General features: G+C 41.3%; 1 protein-coding gene across 1 annotated transcript in view; it reads right to left on the bottom strand.

The window, feature by feature from the left end:
* CRB1 (crumbs cell polarity complex component 1) overlaps positions 1-22,518 on the bottom strand; it is a gene marked incomplete at its 3' end in the record, with an annotated part of 97,880 nt that overhangs the window by 53,019 nt on the left and 22,343 nt on the right. Inside the window, exons 2-5 of the mRNA XM_084291026.1 lie at positions 15,248-15,832; positions 8,613-8,808; positions 6,355-6,494; positions 5,103-5,285 (exon numbers count right to left, since the gene is read on the bottom strand). Coding sequence (XP_084147152.1) covers positions 5,103-5,285; positions 6,355-6,494; positions 8,613-8,808; positions 15,248-15,832 — 1,104 coding nt within the window. The remainder of the gene's footprint in view (positions 1-5,102; positions 5,286-6,354; positions 6,495-8,612; positions 8,809-15,247; positions 15,833-22,518) is intronic.

Genomic DNA, 22,518 nt, shown 5'->3' with positions numbered 1-22,518 from the left:
ACTAGCTCACCCTGAATGACTGCTTGATAGTAGCAGCATTTTCCTTTTTAAACCTTTGATTGTATAGGAATAACCACAAGCTAGCAGCACCTCCTGACCTTTTGGTTTTGAACTTGAATGCTCACTTTGCCTGCAGGGGCAGCCTGAGTCCCACTGAAAAGGTAGGAGGTGCCAGGGACACCTCCCTAACTTGGACTGGAGGTAGGATCATGAAATTATTATGCAGAATCCATGTGCTCGTCATCTCTTTCTTTCTCCCTCTGGAACAACTAGGTGCTGCCATGATCCACCCTGCCACATTCATCTGTTAAGATGTGTGGTTGCACAGCCATAAGCTCCCTCAGCATTCTTGTCGACCTACCCTACTGCTTTCTTTGTCAAATTCACTGCCAAGCCATTTTCACAATCACTTCAGTGAAGTGCCACCTTGACCTCCTGGGCCATTTCTTTGTCTGACAAGCCACAAAGGGAACGTGGCATGACCAGGCATACTGATCATAGCACAGATGGGTCTCTTTGACCTAACTTGCTATAGCTTGTCAAGCTTGGCTACCCGTTGTTATATATTTTTGGCCTATAAAAGACCGGGAGAAAGTGCAGCTCTCTGTTTTCCTCCTTTGTCAGTAGAAAAGCCCTCCCAGAGACAATAAACTGCTACAATAATCAGGAAGGACCACCTCTTTTCCCTTGGGACCTTGAAGAATTTAATATCAGGAGGGATCTAAAAAATTATTTTCACAAAAGAGGATTGGGAAGGGAGCAGAAAAAGCCTACCAGCTCAAGCCAGCCCAGCTTCTCTCTTCTTTTGTCTGCCTGCAATGAAAAACGTCATGTTTTTTCTCTGTATCTCCTTTTTTCTCCTGATCCCTTCCTTGGGCAAAGAAAAGGAAAGCAGGTGAATGCCCCTTGAATAGCCTTGTCTTATAAGTCTTCAGAATCAAGATAAAACAACCTTTTAAACTGTGATGATGGCCCATCAAATTAAGTTAATTAACCTGCTGTGATAGAGGAAAGATTGACTGCTGTGGTGTGAACAGCTGAAGGACAGATGAGGAAATAAAAATTTTGGAATTTGGGGACTAGATGAGAACTCTGCTATTCGTCTGATTTCATTTATGTAAGACTCACATCATTTTATACATCTAAGATAGTTGGCAGCTCTGTGATGGTTGTACTAATGGTTCAGAATGGGATCTTTTTTTAAAAAAAAAAGAAACCTTACATATATGTGTGTGTTTAAGCTTCCCACGTTAGCAACAATGTACCTAGCATCCTACCCGTTGTTAGTAAATAATATTTATGTTCTGTATAGTACTGTCACACACAAAAAGGAGGCTAGAGGAGAGAGCTATGGCTGGCGGAGACAGTCTGCCACGACATCTGCCAATTGGTCTGCCTGTAGCAGCATCTAAAGATGTGCAGAAAAATGGAAGCCCAATGCTTTGTGTGCCTGTGTTTCTTTCATCCTGGCTGAAGTGCAAAACGAGAGTCCAAATGAATCAGTTTTTAAGCACTGGTCCCACGATGTTCACAGTTCAGTATTTGAGTTGAGGTTCTCTTTAGTTAGCTGAGTGCTCAGTACTCTCCCATACTGGCCATTTATCTGCCTCATCTTCTGGCTCCAGGAGACAGTTTCTTTCCCCCATGCATATGCCAGAAATTCAACACACATACGACACCAGTCTGATCGTATCATTTTCTCTTGCAGCAGTCCAACAGACTGGGAAAGGGGCCAAGGAGATTTAAAAGGGAAAAACAGGAAACGAGACAAACAAACAAAAAGGGCAAAGAAATGCTCGGGAACTCCTCACGCCAAAGCAAGCAGCAGTGCTGGTGGCGCAGCTGGCACACGGCAGATAACCAGACACCAGAAGCGGTAAGGTCCTCATCAGCCAGTGCTCGTTTGCATGTTGGCAGGCAGCAGGCACCCTGCCTACAAAGGAGTTAGTGGGCTCTGCTCCTCTGATACTCCTGCTGAAGCCAAAGGGATGATCTTCAGCCCTGTTGGTGGCACTGTCCCACTGTCAGGGCGCAGGGAGCAGGACCACCTGCCTCGCACACTCACCTCTCCTCGGGCTCAGCTCAGCACTGGAATGTGTCACTTGACAGAGCTTGCAGGTTCAGGGAGTCTTTAATTCTGACATGGTGTTAAGTTTATTACAACCTGGTGAAATGAGTCACTACCAAAGCCATAGCTCTGCTTTCCTCCTTTCCCACGTGTTTTCATGAGGAAAGTGAGAAGCTGAACCTTTCAAATCACACTCTGTTTAAAAAACGTGCAGTGCTAGAGCAATACAATATATCCGCGATATGAAAGGATAAAGTTCTAGGATAACTGCTGCCTTCAGCTAGCAGTAACAAATCACAAGACCTTTAAAAGAAAGCGCAGTCTATTAAAAGTACTTTTGTGCTTGGGGGCCAGCAGACCAAGGTAATATCAAAAATCTAGGGCTTGCTACTGCAGAAGTACTGAAACCTCTTGAAATCTGAGTATCCCCAGGCCCTTTGACTTAGAAGGGAGCTGGAGAAGTTTAACCCTTTGTAGAAGCGCCTCAAGAATTTTCTGTCTTTGATGTGGGATAAGGCATCTATCTAATGAACTCAAAAAAATCCCGGCTAGGATAAATTTGCCACACCAGGATTACTACTTTTTATTATTTAGAATCAAATTTCATAAACAGTTTCCTCAGCCTCTTCTTGTAGGACATGCCTTCAGCTCTTCTGACATGCGAGGAGGCTGGGGCTCCTTTTGAGCACTTTCCATTCCCAGATTACGTGGGGGAAGGAGAAAGGCCAGAGAGAAATGATCAGTGCTACTAGGAGGACTGGGGAGGCTGGATGTATTGTACCTAAGGCCATTGCTGAATTCCCAACCTTTAGCAATGGTGTTATTCCCATGCAAATCAGTTTCCTCACATTAGCTCAATCTGCACCAGCCAGGTCTCCTTCAGCTGTTAGAGCACAGCCTAGGACCCCAGGGATGCTCGCTGCCAGTTAGAGCAATGCTGCTGTTTTCTCTACAAATATGCAAGTTACCTGAGTACCCTGCTTTTCACACAGGCCAGGAAGAAAACAATTTAAAATTTAGACTGAAAAACACAGGCAGCGAATGAGCTGACAAGAGTGGCAAGATTAACCTTGTCCTGACATTAGTTTGCATCCCATGGCTGAAAGGCATTTCACCAGCAGCTTTTACAACCATCCCTGTTAAAGGTGATTCTTCTTGCTTCCAGCTGTCTAAGCACACTGTTTGCTAAAAATTGTTTGTTTGTTTTTTTACTGTTTTATTTATTTATTTATTTTCTGGGAGGGAGGGAGGGGTTGTTTTGTGTGTGTTTTTTGTTTGTTTGTTTTTGCTAATGACATTTATATATAGCATCCAGCAGGTATCCAGATAACTGAACTTATATAAAGGCTTTATGTAAAGTTATTTGCATATATTAGTAGGAATTGCAGAGTCTCTTAGAATTGTCAGCCATGCTATCTCTGGAGAGCTTTGAATTTTATTTAGAAGCTATCTAGTGAAAAAAAAAAAATGATTTAAGATTAATAGATTTAATAGATTCTGACACTTTTTTTTTCATTAGATCACCGATCTCAATCATTTAGAGTATGCCTGCACATGGGTCCACTGACCCCTGGGGGAGTAAGGGAGCCCCCCTGTGTGACTAAAACCAGCAGAATCCTGACCCAAATCAGGCAAACAAGGCAGGTGTAGGCAATAGAAGAAGTGGGAGGATAAAGAATGGTGATGACTAAACAAGGAACCACCTTCTGAGTCGTCATGCAGAGCATAGGAGGTTTTAAAATAGAGCAAGAGGGGAAGGAAAAGAAACCTGACAGCTGGACACTGCTAGAAGGAAGCAAAGAGAAAGAAGTAGCATTTGAAGAGAAGTTGGAAGAGGTAAGGGTCATAACCAGAGGACATAACAAGCCTGAGCAGAAGCCTGATGTTATGCTCTCTTAGGCAGAACAAAAGTACAACAGCAACGCTTAGTGACAGGATAGGGAAGGACAGTTACGGGGACGGAGCAGAACAAAAGCAAACAGGTCTCACCGCACCTTTGAAGAAAAATCAATTGGGAATTCAGAGCACAAGTTGTACTCTCTGTATGCTTTTGTATCTGTTAAGTTGCAGAGATCAGTCATGCAGCCCGGTGGGAGACACAGGGGAAGTTTAGCAGCTGTGCAGGAGATGAATGGAATGAGAAAGTGGACTGGTTAATTTAATCTAGCTACTAATTATGTTCTCTTCAGAAGGAATAACAGAATGGAGACTCTACACCCAGAACCATGCAATCCAAAGCCAGCTTGTTAGTGTCTGTGCAAAATAATACAGGGTATGTTAAACACAAAACACAAAACTTAGCACGTCTTTTTAGGATTATGATTGTCTGCAATTTTTTTATTTATTTTTTTTTTTCTCTTCCTAAGAACATAGGTGCATACAGAGTGTTTACAGAGTGTTTTTTTTTTTTTTTTCATTTAAGCTGTGGAACATCACCAACACGTTAGATTGCAACATCTTTTATAAATCTGGTATTATGCTCACACGGAGGAGTGCTCCTGGCAGTCCCCAGTGCTACTGTGTAGAAGTACAGGAGTAGTGTAGAGACAAATGCCGAAAGACTGGGAGTTGTACTTCATGGCTGCTTCATGAAGACACTCTATTATTATTATTATTATTATTATTAATAATAATAATAATAATAATACAATACCTGTATGCTGTGCATTTCAAACTCATGATGAAACACCTGCTAACACAAGTTTATGATATTTATGGTATAATTCAAGCAAATGTGACTGAATAATGAGGCTTAGCAGGCAGGACTGTGGGAGAGACTGCATCTCTCTTGCTGTATGGACTTGGCTTGGGGGTCATCTCTGGAGCCTGCTGCTCTCTTGCCAGCTTCACAACTTGTGCAACAAACCCTCCATCCCAAATTACGACCGGAACATGTGTATCGTGACCACCAGAGGGACCCTCTGCACTATGACGCCTTAACACCCCAAACTTACTTTACAGATTGATTTACAGCACGCCTATACCACGGAACACTGCAGGACGTTACTTCCTACGTTTACCAAAAGATCCTTACCGGTAAATCCCGGTTTACAGCTACAGACGTAGCCCTCTGCCTCGTCGTAGCTGAAGTGGGAGGGCAGCGTGGGGATGCTGCCGTACCAGTACGCCCATGAGCGCTCCACGCACTGTGCCTTGGCTGGGCACGGGTTGCTGCTGCACTCGCTGATGTCGGTCTCGCAGCGGGCACCGGTATAGCCTGGGAAGAACAAGCGGAAGAAGGGGTTTAATTGTTGGCCTGCCAATTCATTCCTGACCTGAAAGTGTTATTGTGAGTATATGCTGCGATGCGCTTGGGTTCAGAGTCTGTCATGTGCTAAAAGTGCCTCTTGAAGCTCAGTAGCTGCATGTTGCTATGGCTGTTCTGTGTAAGCTAGCTGAGCTTTGCTGTGCTGTATGGACTTGGCTTCTTTTTAGGAAGTAACATGGACACCTGTGTGAGTAATGGAGCGCTGTGCTGTGCTGCTCTCTGGTTGTGCAAAGCTTTCCTTGTCTTCTGCACCGGCTCCCAAAGATGGGAGTGCAGGGAGTTGGTCTTTGTAGTTCATTCACGTGCTGAAAGATTTGCAAAGTCTCTTGGAGAGCTTAGTGCCTGTGTTCCCACTGGTGTGCGGGAGCACTTTCCCAAACCAAGCCTTGCTGGTAGAGGAAAACACCAAAACAAAACAAAAACAAACAAACAAAACAACAAAAAAACACAGCCCAGTGTGTTTTCACCTCACGCTACAAGACATATGAGCATGCATCGGTGATATGAAGTACTTTGCCAATGTAATGCCTAGTTTGATTTTTATCTATGAACAGACAACTAATATTTTGCACTGAAAAGTATGTTTTTAAGACTGATTTAAATGTCCATTTAGTGAAGAGTAAAAGAAGGTCAGCCACAGCAGTGATGTGTGTACCATGTGGACTGATGGATTACACATCAAACTGGGAGGTGGATCCCAGCTCCAGCTGAGTCCCCTGTTTTGACTTGGTGATACTGGTCCTTGCTCTGAAGAAGAGAGTGTTTTTGTTGTTGTTGTTGTTGTTTTTTTTTTTTTTCCTCTCCTCATTTCTGCTGTGTAGGAAACCAGTCCTTAGCTGGGGAAAGTGAGCAATATACCCACAGCGCTCTGCCTCATAATGGGGAATGAATTCCATCTAGCACCAAGGTCCTAGAGCATTTTTAAGGCCACACAATTTCAAGTTTTGTATCAGCAAATGATGATGACTTGTCTAGTACAAAAGGAGAGAGGATGTTTATAGGAGAACTTGGAGCTTACCTGGCCAGCAGTGGCACGTGTAACCGTCAGCGCTGTCCTCGCAAGTGGCGTTATTGTAGCAGGGTTGTGACCAACATAAGGGAATTAGGGTCTCGCAGTGCAGGCCCATAAATCCAGTACCAGTACAGTTGCAGCTGTACCTGCAACACAGAATAAAATATTCAGTCTAGCTGGAAGTCAGCAGACCTGAGCTTTGATCCCAAAGGGGCACAGACCTGCTGTGCTGCCTCAGCTAACAGCTCACACGGCAGAGTCCGGGCCTGAGACGTCCTCCAGTGTTACAGGAGAAAACCCAGAAACCAGGAATGAAGGTCAAGCATTTTCCTGAAATAGGTGGCTTGGCCCAGGAGGGGACTGCTTGTGAATTCAAATAGGTTTTGACAGATCATTTTTTTCTAGAATTATTGACTTTTTTCTTCTTTTTTAATTTCAAAAATATTTCTGCCCTTTCCAATGCAATTTTTGTAGGCTTAATATTATTCACAAAATGAAAACGGGAGAGAAAGTGAGTTATCCCTTTCTTTTAAAAATGACCAAAAAATAAGATTGTAATTGATCCTAAAATACCATTAAGTGATAATTTCTCTTTGTTGGAAAACACTGTTGTTGTTGGGTTTCAATACAGAGATGTCAATTGCTCGTGCAGTTCCGATAGTTACAGTTCAGTACAGATAGCTTCCTTTTGACAGCAATGCTACTGCTATGGGTTTAGAAGTAAACAAACTAATGTATAAACACAAATATAAGAAATGCTGAACAAAGTGAAAGTAATCTCTATTGTCTGAACTTTTAAAAAATTACCTAATTATTATAAAATACATGTATCTTATGGCCTAAGTGTAGGAATTAAGGTCAACTTGTACATGTCATAAGCAAAGACGGACTTTTGTAAAACAACTGATAAATGCACATGCTCAGATGACCTTTTTAGTAATTATAAGAAACAAAAATATATTTAATTATTTTGCTTTATTTTATATTAAAATGATATACTGGCTGTTGCACAATTGAAATTGTGGGGGAATCTTGCCAAACAATATAAATGTTTAATGATGTGCAACTGGTTTTAGAAAAGGTCAAATCCTCCTTTGCAGCATTCCTGAAACCTCACTGGAAGAATTGGTTTGAATTTTGGGAGGGAACTTAGTTTGGTATTTGTATTTATAGCTTTAAATGCTAAACCTGTCCCCTTGAGCAATGCTGTGAAAGCTGGTGGCAAACACACAAGTCTTGATTGTACTGCATCGTTGGTCAGAAAAGAAAAAAACTTGTTTCAAGTCTACAATTCTCCCTTTAATACCCCCTCCTGAAAAAAATACCATAAAATGGCTAGTTACCCTTCTGCTTTGAACTGCTTTGTTGTCCAACCCTTTTCATTGTGTAAAGAAGCTCCAGTAGTTCTGCAGATGTCCTGCAGTATTACAAGCCAATTAAAATTGCTCTTATGTGCACCTCCGCTTCAAAAAGCTCAGAGGAAGAGGACAGTGATTAAGCCTGGCCTGCATGAACACCACAGTTGCTCACCTCACATGCATATCCTCAAAAGCTTTGCAGGTTACTTGCTGGCTCTGCTGTGAACCAGTCCGGAGCAAGGTGACCTCCCTGTCCTGCTGTTGCGCTTTGGCTATGCTGGAGAACAGGAAATTTTTTGTCCTGATCAGTCATTCAGGGCTGCCACAAAGCAGCTCCACAAAGTTGGTGTCATGTCACCACACTGCTAGCGTTCCTAGAACAGGATCTCTTCCCCTCTTGTTCAAGGCAAGCCTGCCTTTTGCTGATGTGACTTTGGGGCTGATTCTGGGACATGAGTATCTTCAAAACAGATTTGCAAAAACTGGAAAGCAGACGATAGAGGACAAATCTTACACTGGAAAGGGTAGAGCCTCCATCAATAACACTTACTGACTTCTAGCTTTTTTTCTGTGATACAAAGTTGAGCTTACACACGTTTTCAGTTTCTAAAATCTCACGCTGAGCATGCAGAGTCGATGCTAGTGAGTGAACGCAAGAGCTCCGTCTACCAGGCTGCGCTTGGACCAATGCATAGAGCTTTTAACATCGGGTGGAGGAACTTTTCAGCCTCCCTACCTTCCCTGTGGTTACCCTGAGAGTTGCGGGTGGTTTGGAGGCAAGAGCTGCTGCGCGCTTCGCTGCGCTCCCGCTGCGCGCCCGCCTCCGACGCGCACCCGGGCGGACCGGGACGGCCCCGGTCGGAGCGGGAGGGACCCGGGAGAGCCCCGGGCCGGCCCCGGACTCACCCTGCGGCTCGGTCGTGGCAGCGCCCCCCGTGCCGGCAGGGCAGGCTGGCGCACTCGTCCACGTCGTGCTGGCAGAGGTGGCCCTGGAAGCCCGGAGCGCAGGAGCAGGAGAAGGCGCCCGGGGCATCGCGACAGGTCGCGCCGTTCAGGCAGGGCTGCGACAGGCACTCGTCGATCTCCAGCTCGCAGTTCTTACCTGCGGAGGCAAAGAAAGCAGGCAAGCCCCGCACTTAGCGAGATGCTTGCTGTTAAGGCTTGGGAGGCTTCACCAAAGAGCTCGGGTGTTATTCATGACAGTAGGTACAACAACTTTTTTGTCAGCTTGACCACTGGAGCAGAATGAACTAGCTTTCAGATTACTCAAAGTGTGCCACCATCGTATTTATATAATACAGACGTGATTAGTAATTTAATGACCTCAGAAGAGCCCATTTAAAGCTGCACAGTTAATTGAATCCATTGGGAAGCTGTCGGTTTCCCTCTCTTTTGCTGCTTAGTTACGTCTGTTTGTTTAAAGATTTAGCAATGTGTAACTAAACTAGTCTACGATGCTGTGCTCGCAACAGGTCAGACTCTCGAAGCTGCTCTTCAGAGGTAACTGATGAAGCTCCATCCATTCTAATGGTACTTCTCAGCTATGCTTGATAGTTGGCAAGTTACGTACACAGTCCCTTTTCTTGTCTCTAATCCAGTCTAGGAGACTCTAAAAAAGATTTCATTATACCTAGCAGCTCCTGCTCTGATTATTCCAGGGTACTGTATGTTTAATTATTTCTTACTTTGGGTAAGAAACAGTGATTTATTAAAAAAGAAAATATCTGCCAAATCAACTTGTTTTACCAGCTAAGGTATCAGCCACAAAACAGGCTGGCAAATTTTAATTTAGAAGCCACTTTTAAGCAGATTTCACTGTCTTGGTTTGGCTAACCAAAGCAGCAATAGGACTGTAAGAAGTTTTCAGGGACATTTCTTACTTGAGAGAGAATCTGCAGCAGAAGAAGATTTTGCAGGTATTTTTTATTTTATCTTTATTTTTAGGTGAAATTTGCAGTCCAAGATGGCACAGGCTTTCAAAAGATGGGAATGGCCACATTGTAATTATTGGTATTATCTTAGTAGTCTGTTTAGGAGCTCACCTGTAATTCTTTATGCTGCTTATCCAGCTCCGTCCTGCTGTGAAATTCGTGCCTTCTAAGAGCATTTTTCAGAAAACACTAACTTTTTTTAGACATTACTAATATCTGGCACTGTTCCTTGATCACTAATTTATTTTGACCCTTTTGAATGTAGCACCCTTGTTAAAAATAATAAAAAAGAATAAAAATCCATAATCCATATTATTTGAAGATGTTAGCTCATAACTTTAATTGTATTTAATCTTAAATCTCATTAAAATACATGCACTTTTTCATCTTTCTAGTAGTTATGAAACATTATTACTGTGAACTTAGAGAATATATTCTTACAGCTTCCTCTGCATATAAAACATTCAGTGGGTAAAGTCACTGGTCCTGGGCTTCTGGCTTGTGGATCTGGCTAGCCATGGCTTTCAGTGGGAGCCTATGTGAGATCCCAGCACAGGAATGATCCCTTATAGCTTTATGGTAATGTACATTACATCCAGACATAGTGAGCAGTCCCTCTGTGGTCATTGCCCTGTGAATTCACTGTAATTGTAAACAATGTGTTTGCAGAAGTATGTCTAGTGACCGTAAATCTGCCAGAGCTTGTTAACAGCTTACTGTGAACACTAAAAATCATGTGACAAAACAAGCCCTGCTCAACTGATCCTCAGTTCAACCAAATTTAAGACTACAGGCCTGAGAACAGCCTGATGATTAACATGAGACTATAGCGTTGTTGTTTTGGTTCACGTCTTTAATCTATCAAGCCCAGTAACCTGCCTTCGGCAATGCTGCCTCAGAAGAAAACTTCTCTCTTTATAATGCATCTAGCCAATGTGATATGCCATGCAAACAGGGGGAATTCCTCCCTAGCCTTTAGTGAGTCTGCTGTCAGATTTTCTTAGATGTGAGGAAGCAAGATGAAAAGATTAGATCTGTATTTGCACCTCAGCCTAACATTCTGTCATGAATATGCTGTATGCCAAATATCATATGCCAGAAAGGGGGGGTAAGGCGCCACCAAGCCCTTCCGCTGTTACTGCGTGGGGCTAAGCCATTAAGAGCAGAGGCATTCCCTCCTTGTGCAGGCAGTTTCAGCATAAACCAAGCCCCAAGAGTGCACTGAGTTGAAAGACTGAGAAGGGATATTTGTAACTTCTTTGGTTTCTTTGAAGAACTAAGATTATTATTACTTTTACCACTTGCTTTTCAAATAAGTCCTGTTCAGCACTTGTGCACAGCACTGCAGGAAGCAGCAGACAATCACTGTTGGCTGGACAGTGCCATTTGCTACTGGTGCAACACTACCACGAGCTCGCTGGGAAGGGAAGCGTGTACTTGAGGTACCTCACCCCATGGTAGAGGCTGCAGTGCCTCTGTGGGGAGGGCAAGGGGACTCCCTCATCCTTTCTCTGAGTACAGACCTGTATTGACCCACTTCGGTGCTTCACTGAGGAGGCACAGGAGTGCTGCTGATGAAAGAAGGGAGGAGGAGCACAGGCAGGGCACCAGGGCAGGGACTGCTGCCCCACTTCTGGGCAGGCAGATGGTGTGAGGTGGAGGCAGAAGCACGAAGAGGCTGAGTGGAAAGGCAGGCATGAGGACAGCAGCAGTAACGCTTTGATTCAGCAGCAGCTTTTGCCACTTGGTGATTTTGATAGAGCTTTGGCATAGCACCTATTTTGAATTTCAATACAACAATTTATACCTATGACTAGTTCATGGAATAGACATTTCTGTGCCTGGTAGTTTGACATCTGGGTACCTGAAGTCTGTGGGATTTTTCATCTTAGTGCCTAAGACTTATGATGTATCTACTCTAAATGGCATCTACGGTACTGATAAGGATTCTGTGTGAGAACTAAGATTCATCAGGTAATAATTTCCTTATATTGTACAGAATTCATCACAGTTACATCATAGTAAAAGGTATTGCACAAAGAATGGATCTCGCCCACTGTACCTATTTCATCTGATGCTGAAATGATTTTCCCTGTGTAAAAGGCCTGCTGTTGTCTTGGAGTCAGACTGGTTTTAGGAACTGCCCCTTGCCCCTGGTAGTTCCTACTAAGCTGTTCTCTGGCAGTGGAGGACTGGCTTCAGCTGAGCCCAGCAAGGTAATTATCGTACCTAGCTGTGGGTAGCTAACAGGCTGTGGCACTGGGCCCTGCTGGGGTGAATTAAAAGCAAGTGCAATTAGGCCAATGGAAGAAAAAAATGCATTTGATTAAGGTAGCCAGCAAAACTTCGGTGAGGCAGTTGAGCTTCATTATTTAACAGCTGCGTGACACATGTCTTGTAAATAATTTCACACATGCAGAGCATTATCATAGAAACTGCAAATTTCATGCTAAATTTTCCAGTCTTTGGCTCTCAGTGCGTTCTAACCTCTTCCATTTGTGTAAGAATTATGTGTGACATTTCTCAGCTATTTTGAGAAGTACTGCAGCATACCAATCATACAAAATAGCAGTCATAGCCCATGAAACAAGTAGCAACTGCAGCCAGTAACTCAAGCATTTGGTTAACATTACTGCTGCAGATTTACTGTGCATTCTCTACCTCCATATCAGGAGATGTAACCTTTTTAACATCTTAGGGAAATGAGATGAGGCTGGATGACTTCCCACAGTAATTCATGGTGTCAGGCCAGGATAATAATGGTTGGCAAGATCCCCCGACAGAGTAAATGAGGACTTTTATTACCAGTGGGGACACCTCAGGGCTTTCATCCAGTAATCCCCCTGGCTTGTGCATTTAGCACAACTCACAGCAAGGTGCAGAAAACAACAAAAAAGAATGCTTCTGATAAATCATTTGGTTAAGTAGCCTTTAAAAGCTGGTGTTTTACTGCTGAAGGAACAGCCAGCTACTCCTTTACAGAATTATGATGATTAGTCTCTACTGCTGGGAGCAGTATCAGAGCTGTACATTAAAGCTCTGCAGCCCCTTCTGCTTTGTTTTAGGCTTCTTTTCCTTCATTGGCTCCTTCATTTCTTAACTCTGCTTGTGCTGAGTGCAGAGCACTCCGAGTGTTGCTGCTTATTTTTTGGTGAGACCAAACAGCATCTGCCTGGAAAACAGCAGAACTGCATGATAAAAGCAGGGTGACTCCAGCAGGGTGAGCTCCCTCCAGCAGTTTGTGTTGATCTAAATCTTCATTTCTCTTTGTCTGGGCTTTATTATTTTATTATGTTTTCTCCCTCTGCCTCTAAGGTGTATATTCTGTCTTTCAAGCTGAGTTTGTGAGCTACAGATCCAGGCCTGGACCTTACTGACAGCGCAGGTTAAACAAATACAGTTTCCTGAATACCACAGGAGGTCTGGGCTGAGTCTGATCATTGCAGAGTAGCCATGCTGCTTGTTAATAGGCTTTTCCTTCCTTCTGCTCTTCAGCTTTCCCCGGGTTGTGTAGTTTTCCCCTCGCTTGGCCCGGGCTCGGACACCCACTGCTAGCAGCGGGGTGGCAGGAAGGTAACAAGCTTCCTTCAAACAACATTCCCCCTGCTCATGAGGGACGTTAACTGAGGGCTGGCTTCCAACAAGAGCTGCGTCAGACACTGGAAAGCTGCTTTTTACCTCTGACTTCCCCTCCTGCATGGGGATTTTGGGATGGAGCTGTAAACCACATCTCTTATTCATTTGAATCACTTGAAGCAATAGCTGTTATTTTTTTCCCTTCTTGTGCTGTAAGATGCTTTTTTCTTTGCTTACCTGACTGGCAATCTATCACTAAAATGCATCCCCTTTTCTCTTTTTAATGATTCAATGTGCTCTCTCTTTCTGTCCTGTCCCTGAATACAGCTTTGAAATTTGAAGGGAACTGTCTCCTACAGCCATTATATGTTCTCCAGTAGAGAAAGTAGACAAGGTATGGGTGTGATTTTTCTTTAAAATGGGTCCAGATGAAATGGAAATTTATCAAAACATGGGTAGTTTTGGAACCTGATAGTACTTTTCCTACTATATAACTTAGGTAATGTTCTAGTTCCACGTGAATCCTCTATTTCTGGTTGGACAGAGGAAAGGAAGCCAACAAGGTTAGTCAAAGTTAAGTTTACACAGGCTAAGCAGTGAGTTCAGAATATGCATGGCCTGTAGGCAGGGGGAGGATGGCTTTTGCAGATGCAGTGGCATGTTTTTGATTTTATCGTTTCTGCTTGGAAAGGTAAAAACTTGGCTGTAAAATGTCTTTTTTTTTTTTTTTTTTTTTTTTTTTTTTCCTGTCAGCAGGATACATTTTTTTCCTTAGTCCTTGTTGTCTTACCCTTTCCTGGTTCTGAAAATGTTTCTTTTGTGGCTTTTATACTACACTTACTCTTTTTTTTTTTTGTATCAGAATTTATAATTTGCATTGATACTAAACCTTCCAATTCAACTGGAAGGCCAGTATATGGTGAAGTACAATGCTGTCAACTTTGAACTGCTAAAAACCTGCAGAATAAGAATTGAGCGTAAGGATATTTTCTCTTGATGATATGAACAGTTTATCTCCATTCTTGACAAATGTACATGTATGTTCTTCTAGAACGTCCAGCTGTAATTTCTAATATTTTATGAAATAACCAACCTATGTGGCTATTATGAAATAACCAACCTACATGCCCTACAGAGGGAGAGACACTCTTTTGAATGCCTGGAAACCACTGGAATATTGGTCTTTTGTTTCCCAGAAAAGAAGCCAGGAATGAGTTTTGGAAAGTATTCTTTTTGCCACAGCAAAAGAAATTTAACTGTGGCCTCAGCCAGACTGAATCATGGAGTGGATCAGAAAAATAATAAAAGGGAAAAAAACAGTTATATTATATGACATCAGTAGGGTATACAGCTTAGAAAAATTTGCAGAATTAAACCAGAAAGGCATAGCCATCCTGAGAATTGGTGTTGAGGAAAAGTGTTAGATTAATTTTTTTGGTCTTGAGGTTCGGTAAAGTAGAGGAGGAGAAAGAGGCCTATTAGCGAGTGTACATAAAGGAAAACATTTGAATAGGGTGTTTTGAAAATTTCTGAATTTTTCCCTCAGAAAAGGGAAAAAATGAAAGAAAAGTGTTTTAAAGGAAAAGACTCCTGCAAATCAATTGTCTAGATTTAAGAGTACTCTTTGTAGTGATTAGCAAATCAACCAAGTCAAAGTAGATCTAATTTTTATCACTGCCAAACATAGGTTTTGTCTGTCAGCTAAAAACTATGTATAGCACTCTGAGGACATGTGTTCTGAGAATATTTTGTTTAAAAGAAAGTTAACCTGGACCTGTGACACAACTTGATGTTCATGAAACTGCTCTGTAGTTTCTGGAAAATGAGAGATTTCTTCAGTCTTTCTCCATCTAGTATCACAAGTTGCAGGTGATAAGATAGGTGATAAGAAAACCCATAATATACCAACAGCTGCAGAGACTGAAGGCAATGTGGTAATACAGGTATGACTAAATAGGTGTGTGTGGTGGTAGATCTTAGAACACAAGTATGGCAATTCTCCATGATACAAAGATTGTTTAAAATGGCACTCACCTGTATACCCAAGTGGGCAGATACAATCGTACTTTCCTATCTGGTTGAGACACGTTGCCCCATTCAGGCATGGATCTGACACACATTCATTCACTTCCAGGTCACAGTGCTTGCCTTGATAGCCTGGGACGCAGTAGCAGGAGTATTCATCGACCCCATCCCTGCACACAGCTCCGTTGTGGCATGGTTCAGAAATGCATTCATCAAAATCCATTTCACAGAACATACCTGTGTAACCTGCGCTACAAAGGCAGGTGGGCCCAGCCAGGCCATTTTGGCAGGTGCCTCCATGTTCACAGGGGTTTGTGTCACACACGCTGACGGCTCTTTCACAAGTAGACCCATTATACCCAGTGGGGCACTCACAAGTGAAGCTGAGGTTTCCAGGAGAGCTTAAACAGGTAGCATTTTGAAGACAAGGGTTTGAGGAGCAAGGGTCAGAGGTTTTATTGCAGAGTTCCTCCATAGTGTCCTGTGGTACATCTGCACAATGGCAAGTGTCCTCCCTGTGACCAGCAGCGCACGTAGAGTTCTTTTGGCAGAAATTTGACAGGCACCTGGAATCGTTTCTCATGCAAAGTGACTCTAGGAAGGAAACAAAAAAGATCCTGAGGACTTCTACCACATTTGGAGTAAACCAGAGTCAAATAGGTGCAATTATTACCACATTGTTTCAAATTTAATAGCTCCAATTGCTGGATTTTGAGAAGAAAACAGGGCCAGTAAATGTGCAGCACATATTGGTAGACTAATAAATGTAAAGTGAAAACAGTTCTGGAAATATGAGCAGAATTCTCACCTCTTCCAGCAGCCATGGCTCTAGTGCCAGGACTTGGAATACGTTATTTAACACTAACAACGATATTGTTGCAATAATATTTGTGACTGTCAACAGAGATGACCAGCAACATGGAATGCATTTACATATGTTTAAAACAGGTGGTGTTGGTTTTGTTTTGTGTTTTTGTTTGTTTGTTTTACTAGAATGAGGAACTGAACAACATTTTTCAGTACAATACCATTTTGGATTCTTTTGTAGTGAAAGTTTTTTTTTGTATTGGAGTTCAACAAAGCTAAATGACTTGGGTATGCTTTAGTCTCTCATCACTGACTCAAACCATTATACACTTTGAGTTGGTTTTGACTTCCCAGTTATAAATACTACTAATTTGACATCTGTGTAGCACTTCCACCATATCTCAGGTATCTCCCAGATACCTAAGATTCAAAACAGTATTCTGAGAGCCTTTCAGCCTCTGAGGCTGGAATGACATGGGGGACATAGCATAAATATTTAGTGGACATGGTATAAATATCTCCCTTATCCACCAGGAGCTGAGCTCCTGGCATCAATTAAACACAACTTATAGTTGCTGCTGCTGTAAAGACTAACAGGTAATAACAATAGCTATTTTCTCACTTCCCAATCAAGGAAGAGTGAGCTGCTACCAACATTGTTCATGAAACACAACTGAGAAACACTAATAGAGTGAGAGCAGTGAAGGGCGTTCTTTCCAGTAAAATAAAAGAATTTTGCTATGAAAATGTGTAATTGTTTTAATCCTGATTAATTGTCTCCGTAACAAAATGAATGTCCACGTTTGGCTAAGCAGGTATACCACCTTTAACTGAGTGCTAGTTATACTGAATAATAGTGAGGATGGCTAATGCTGAGTGGTTGAGGTGGGTTTGCTGACCTGGGCTGAATACTCTGCAATCACAGCTTCACTGGTTTGGTATGGGCCAACGGAAATGGTGTTAATCATCAGTCTGCATCCTGCAACACTTAGGAATCTCGTTACTTGGGGATATGCTGACTCCAGGCTGTGGAGAGGGTAAGACCCAAATGGAACTTTTGCAATCCACATTTTTATTGGGACTGTCCAACTTCACAGAGCTTTCTCTTCAGTCTGTCTACTTAAAATTAATTAAAATTGCATGTTTGAAGATATGTTGCAAATTTGAAGAAATTAACTGTGATTAATTTGCAGCATTATCTAACTATTATACTACGTAAACTGCAAGAGGTAAGGTCAACCACTGAAGTATTTCTTAAGTAGGACTACTGTGACTTGAGAAGCAATTCAGTTAATTACTACTGCGTTTCCAGAGATGATATGCATGCAACATCTCAATTTGTTGTAATTACTGTATGTGAGAGAAAATGAAGAATTTGCCAGTTTGCAGTTTTGATAGCAACATATTAGCTTTGAGCAGAGATTACAAATCTGCATACTTCACTGAGATGTTAACAGTGGATGAAAATTGAGGGAAAAGAAAAGGAAGCCCTAAAAGCACAGTCAGTAGTGAAGGCAATCAATTTGTCTCCAAGGTGACACTGCAATGGGAAAAATATAGAAAGGTAAACCTGTTCTGGATTTTTTTAACAAGCATTTTAAGTTGAACATCTCTGGCTTTTATAAAAACAAGTTTCTTATGCAGAAATTGCCAACAGACAATACAATATAACCAGTATTCCTCAGGGATGTTTTTGTCTGATTTGTACATAAAGCTTACAGCAAAGCAATACAATTTTTGGAGTTTTATCTCCATTCTCATGTTGTTGTTGTTTTTTGTTTTTTATTATTATTATGTGTATAGTTATTGATGAATACGAGGATTCTGATGGGCTTAGCAGAGATGTAATCACTGCTGAGTTTTAGCTTCTTGTGATTTAAAAACTAGGACCAAGAGATTTTGTTAGGGGTAATAAGATTCAGCACAACTACACCTTAAAGAGGTGATCATCAAAGGGTAATTTATCAAACTGTGGTTATCAAAGGGTATGCAGTTTACCAGTGCACCCCATGATTTTTTGACAGAAGTCATATTTCTAAATCATATAAGTGCTTCAGAAAATCCTTGGAGTCTTCATAGTTAGAGGATTCATTTTTCCACTTACTTTCCCACCTATGTTAAACAAGTTATTTGCAGTACGTCTCTTCCTCCCCTGTCACCATTCAGCTTTCCTGCAGCTCTGGAGCCATGTGGAAGGATGGAATTGGAAACCTAATGCCATTGGGAGCTGCATGGAAACAGCAGAGGAAGATCAGAGCATGTGGGAGCTGAACACACCCATGCTATAGGATGTGATGTGGCAGTGTGATCGTGTCTGATGAAAAGGCTGGCTCAGTTTGAGATAATGATTAAATAATATTTTCTACTACATTTACAGAAAGAGTTATATGGGAAATAAGTGTTTTGATGTATTTGGAGGCTTTATTTTTGGTAATGTTGCACAAGGATAATCTGGAAAGGCCTTGTGTAGTAGCTCTGGTAGGCAGGGGAGTCCTTTTCATGCTTACCCACTCAGGATCACTACAGCAGTGACTTGTTCTGACAGATTCTTAAAACTTATATGTAACATCAGAAAAATAGAAACAAAATGCTGATCACTTTGATTTACACTGACTGACACTTGAGGTAATTATCTGTCTCTTTATAAACATTGATACATTAATTACTAGAGGAATTTGTGCCAAGCATTTTACCCCATGGTTAAGTCCTTTTCATGCAGTTGAGATATTTGGCAGGAAAATTCCTTGCAGTAAAGCTTGCCATCTACTGGAAAATCGTCAGTATTGCCAAAAACGTCAGTATTCTCTATCTTTTACAAGAGCTGGCACTACTAAACGTAAGAAATGCTGAGAGACAGTAATTATTTTTCTTCATACACAAGATTAAGTTAAAGTGCTGCTGTTCATTACAAAGTCTTGATTATTCATATACTAATTGGTAATTAAAAAAAAAAAACAACATGATTTTGCTGTGGTACAGACATCTCAGTGGTCAGAAACTGCTGCAATGAAGCAATACAATATGGTTTGGGAGGCTGGAAATAAACGAAAATATAACAGGGCAAAATTAAATTAGTGGGAAAGGAAACAGGGTGGGAGTTCTGAACAAGTGGAGACAATTTGGCACAGATCTTCTGAATCCTCTCAAAGAAACCAGTGTTCTTCAGTTATGCAGGTGATGTTGACGAGCCTGATCTCAAATCTTTCCTGAGAATGTGAAGTGTTGTTTTTTTTTTTTTTCTAGATTCTGTTTGAATCAGAGTTAGAGCATTCCTGTGTGCTTTTCAAAATATATAATATTAAATTGATAAAATAAAAAGTAAATTGCCAGTTCCCCAGTTCTGAGAATCTGATTTGCAATCTTAGCCGTTCAAAGTCCACAGACAAAACCTATCAAGCTGTGTTGGGTTGTTTTTGGCAGAAATTTCTTTCAGTAAAAATTTATTCTTTCTGTCTGTGGCTCTTCACACAAGTTGGTGAAATATTTTAATCAGCAACAGAATTTAAAATCAAATTTCCATCACTGCTAATCATGTTGTTATGAACTTGAGTTCACTTGAATGTGGTCCTGCCTGCACTTTGCTAATCACCTCATCATGCCTGGAGGCTCCTTGTAATTCGCAATGCTATTCTTCAAATGTGTCTTTTTTCCCCGAAGGAGGACTCTTAGCTTTACAGAGGTTCTCAACACTAACAGCTTCAGGGTCTTTTTACATATGCTGCAGATTTTTCCTTCTTAACAGAGGCAGTCAATTTTCTAGGGAGAAAAACGAACAAACAAGAATACTATGAGGAGATAGCTATCTTCTTGATGCCCATAGTCATCAACAATGATGAGTTTACAGTGCTTTGGGGAGTAGTTTTTTATTTTTTTTAACAGATATTACTTCAAAGTTTTGAACTAAATTTTGAATTAAAATGAGGAAGCCATACCAGCTAAAACAGATGAAGTAAATCACAGCAAAATATGACTTTTTGTTTGAAACACATACATTTTGGAAAGGAATGGGTACTGGGAAACCATCTGTGATCCAGCAGAGGGAAACTAAGGCCAGATACTGTCTTCTAACACCTAAACATTGTTAAAGACATGAATATTAAGGTATTATAGGTCTGCAGTTCTGTTTTTTTTTTTTTTTTTTTTTTTTTTTTAAAAGTTATAAAACCAAAACAACAACAGAAAAGCAACCTAGGGAATGTGTGTTGAGTTAGGGTGTTTTTTTTTTTTTTGTTGTCGTTGTTTGTTTTTTGTTCTTAGTTTCCCAAAATACCTTATACTATTGATACCTTGGTTGTGGTCACTGAGAGAGAGAAATTTTTCTTGGGACAAACAAAGCAACAGTTGCTTTCCTTAGTGTTGTTATTTCAGTGTCTCCCATTGATGCAACAACATCATATAGCATTTGTTCACAATGAAGGGTTTACCTTGTGATCAAATAAACTGAATAAAGAAATCATTGGATAACTTGAGGGTAGTGAGGGCTTAGGTAGTCTGATGTCTTGAGTGAGAAATAAGAATCTTTGATGCTTACATTTTTTTCTTATTTAAAATTTGTCCCTGAGATTTTAAAACAAGTGTGTGAATGTGTTACTGAAATATCAAGCTCTGCAGTTTTAGTGAGATCTTGAAATAATTAGCATTTAACTGGAAATATTCAAATATATCCCAAGGCATTTAGTGTTGCATTGAAGAGCACATAGCTTTGGTATAACTAGGCATATCTTGTTTTCTCTGCAGTGCATCGTGACATGGAAAATATAGTTCATCACTATGACAATAACTTCCTTGTGAAGACAACCTTAGAAAGTTGTGGGTGTGCATATATATCCAATCTTATATATCTTGAAGAACTAGATAAGCGATGAGTACAGCTGCATAATCTCCAGTGACAGAGATGGGATCGGATACTTTTGCCATGAACTGAAAGGCAGAAATGCCATTCATGGATCAGCATTTGGCAGAGGGGGAAGGACAGAAAAACATGCCATGCTGAATAAAATGGAGTCAGGTAAGGGGCTCTCTGAGCCCTCAAAATAGCTTTTCCAATAAGATTGTCTGAGAGTAGATCACTTTTTTTTTTTTTTCTCCCACAGTTCTGATTTCCAGACTGAAAGCTCAAACTTCCTAAACATCGCACTAACACTATTTCATCCCTACTCAGTCCATCACCAAATATGTTTGTCTACTGTCCTAATTACTTAATGTAATGAGCAGCCTGTAGATACTGTGGTATTATTTCTCCTTTACAAACTTCACCTGGGATGGAAGCACCTGACCTACTCTGTCCACAGCTGGAATTACTACTCCGTCTGCTCAGTGAGGAGGTGTACCTTGGGAAGGTATGAGCAAACTTCTGACAAACTAACAAGAGTTTGTCATTGGGGCTGCAAATCCTGTGGTCATAAAGGGTTAATCTCGAATTCCTAACTTCAGTTGTGTGTCCAAAATGTCCTAGCATGTTGTTATAGAAACCACTTTCAGGCTTTAAATCTTGAATCACGAATATTACCATAGTAACCGCCGTTACACACAGGCACAAAAGAAAAAAGGCGGTTACACAAAATATTCCATTACTATTGAGAAAGACAGTTTTCTTTTCAAATACATTTGTATCAGCAAAAGCAAAGTAAATTAACAACATACCTGAGGCAGAAGTATTATATTAGCATAAGAATAACGACTGAATAGCATTAAAATTGTTGAATGTTGTTTAGGAAACACTTTAAGATCAAAGCTATTTGTCATTCAAATTACAGAACTGGTTATTAAATCAGTGTCTCCCTGTCGTCCTTCTCCTCTCATTTCTGCAAGCTCACACTAACTTGGTGCTGCTCTGCAAGAATGAAGGATGCTACTGCTTGCTGTCATTTTCCTTTGCTGTCTTTTTATCTCTGTGCCATCCCAGCCTTCTCCTACGAGCACTTCAGCAGCAGTCCTTACAGCCACACCTACTGACTATGCCAAGCACAGCAACAATTTGACAGGCTTTCCTACAAAACAGCAGTGTGGAGGCTACCCAGTGAGCCGCAGTGAGGTGTGCTAGTTCAAAGGTGCTTGCTTGGCACTCTTTCCAGTTGGTGCAAGTGATAAAAAGAGAGGAGTGAGTGCAGCTCATTAGCTCGTGGGTTGTGTTGTCAGCAGTGGGCAAATGAAGCAAACATCTCCAAAATGAGGTAAATGTTTTCTTCTCACAGTCCCCGCTCACTTTTATCCTTTGCTTCAGCGCACTAAATACTTTCTGGCTCTCACTTTATTTTGTATCATACTGCAGTGTCTATGCTGGGAACAGAAGGAAAATCAGGCCCGTGAGCTCATCAGGCATCCTGCAGACTGACTTTGGAAGATTTTTGGTCCAATTGGCCATCAAGGCATGGTACTACTAGCAAAGCCATAGTCAAGGGCAAGAACACTGGTTTCTTATACAAATAAATGAGTTCATCCACTATTTTCTTTTACCTTTACACCTAGTATAC

The sequence above is a fragment of the Netta rufina genome (assembly GCF_964035555.1).
Source record: "Netta rufina genome assembly, chromosome: 8".
Classification (NCBI taxonomy): domain Eukaryota; kingdom Metazoa; phylum Chordata; class Aves; order Anseriformes; family Anatidae; genus Netta; species Netta rufina.
This window is presented reverse-complemented; position numbering and strand designations above follow the sequence as displayed.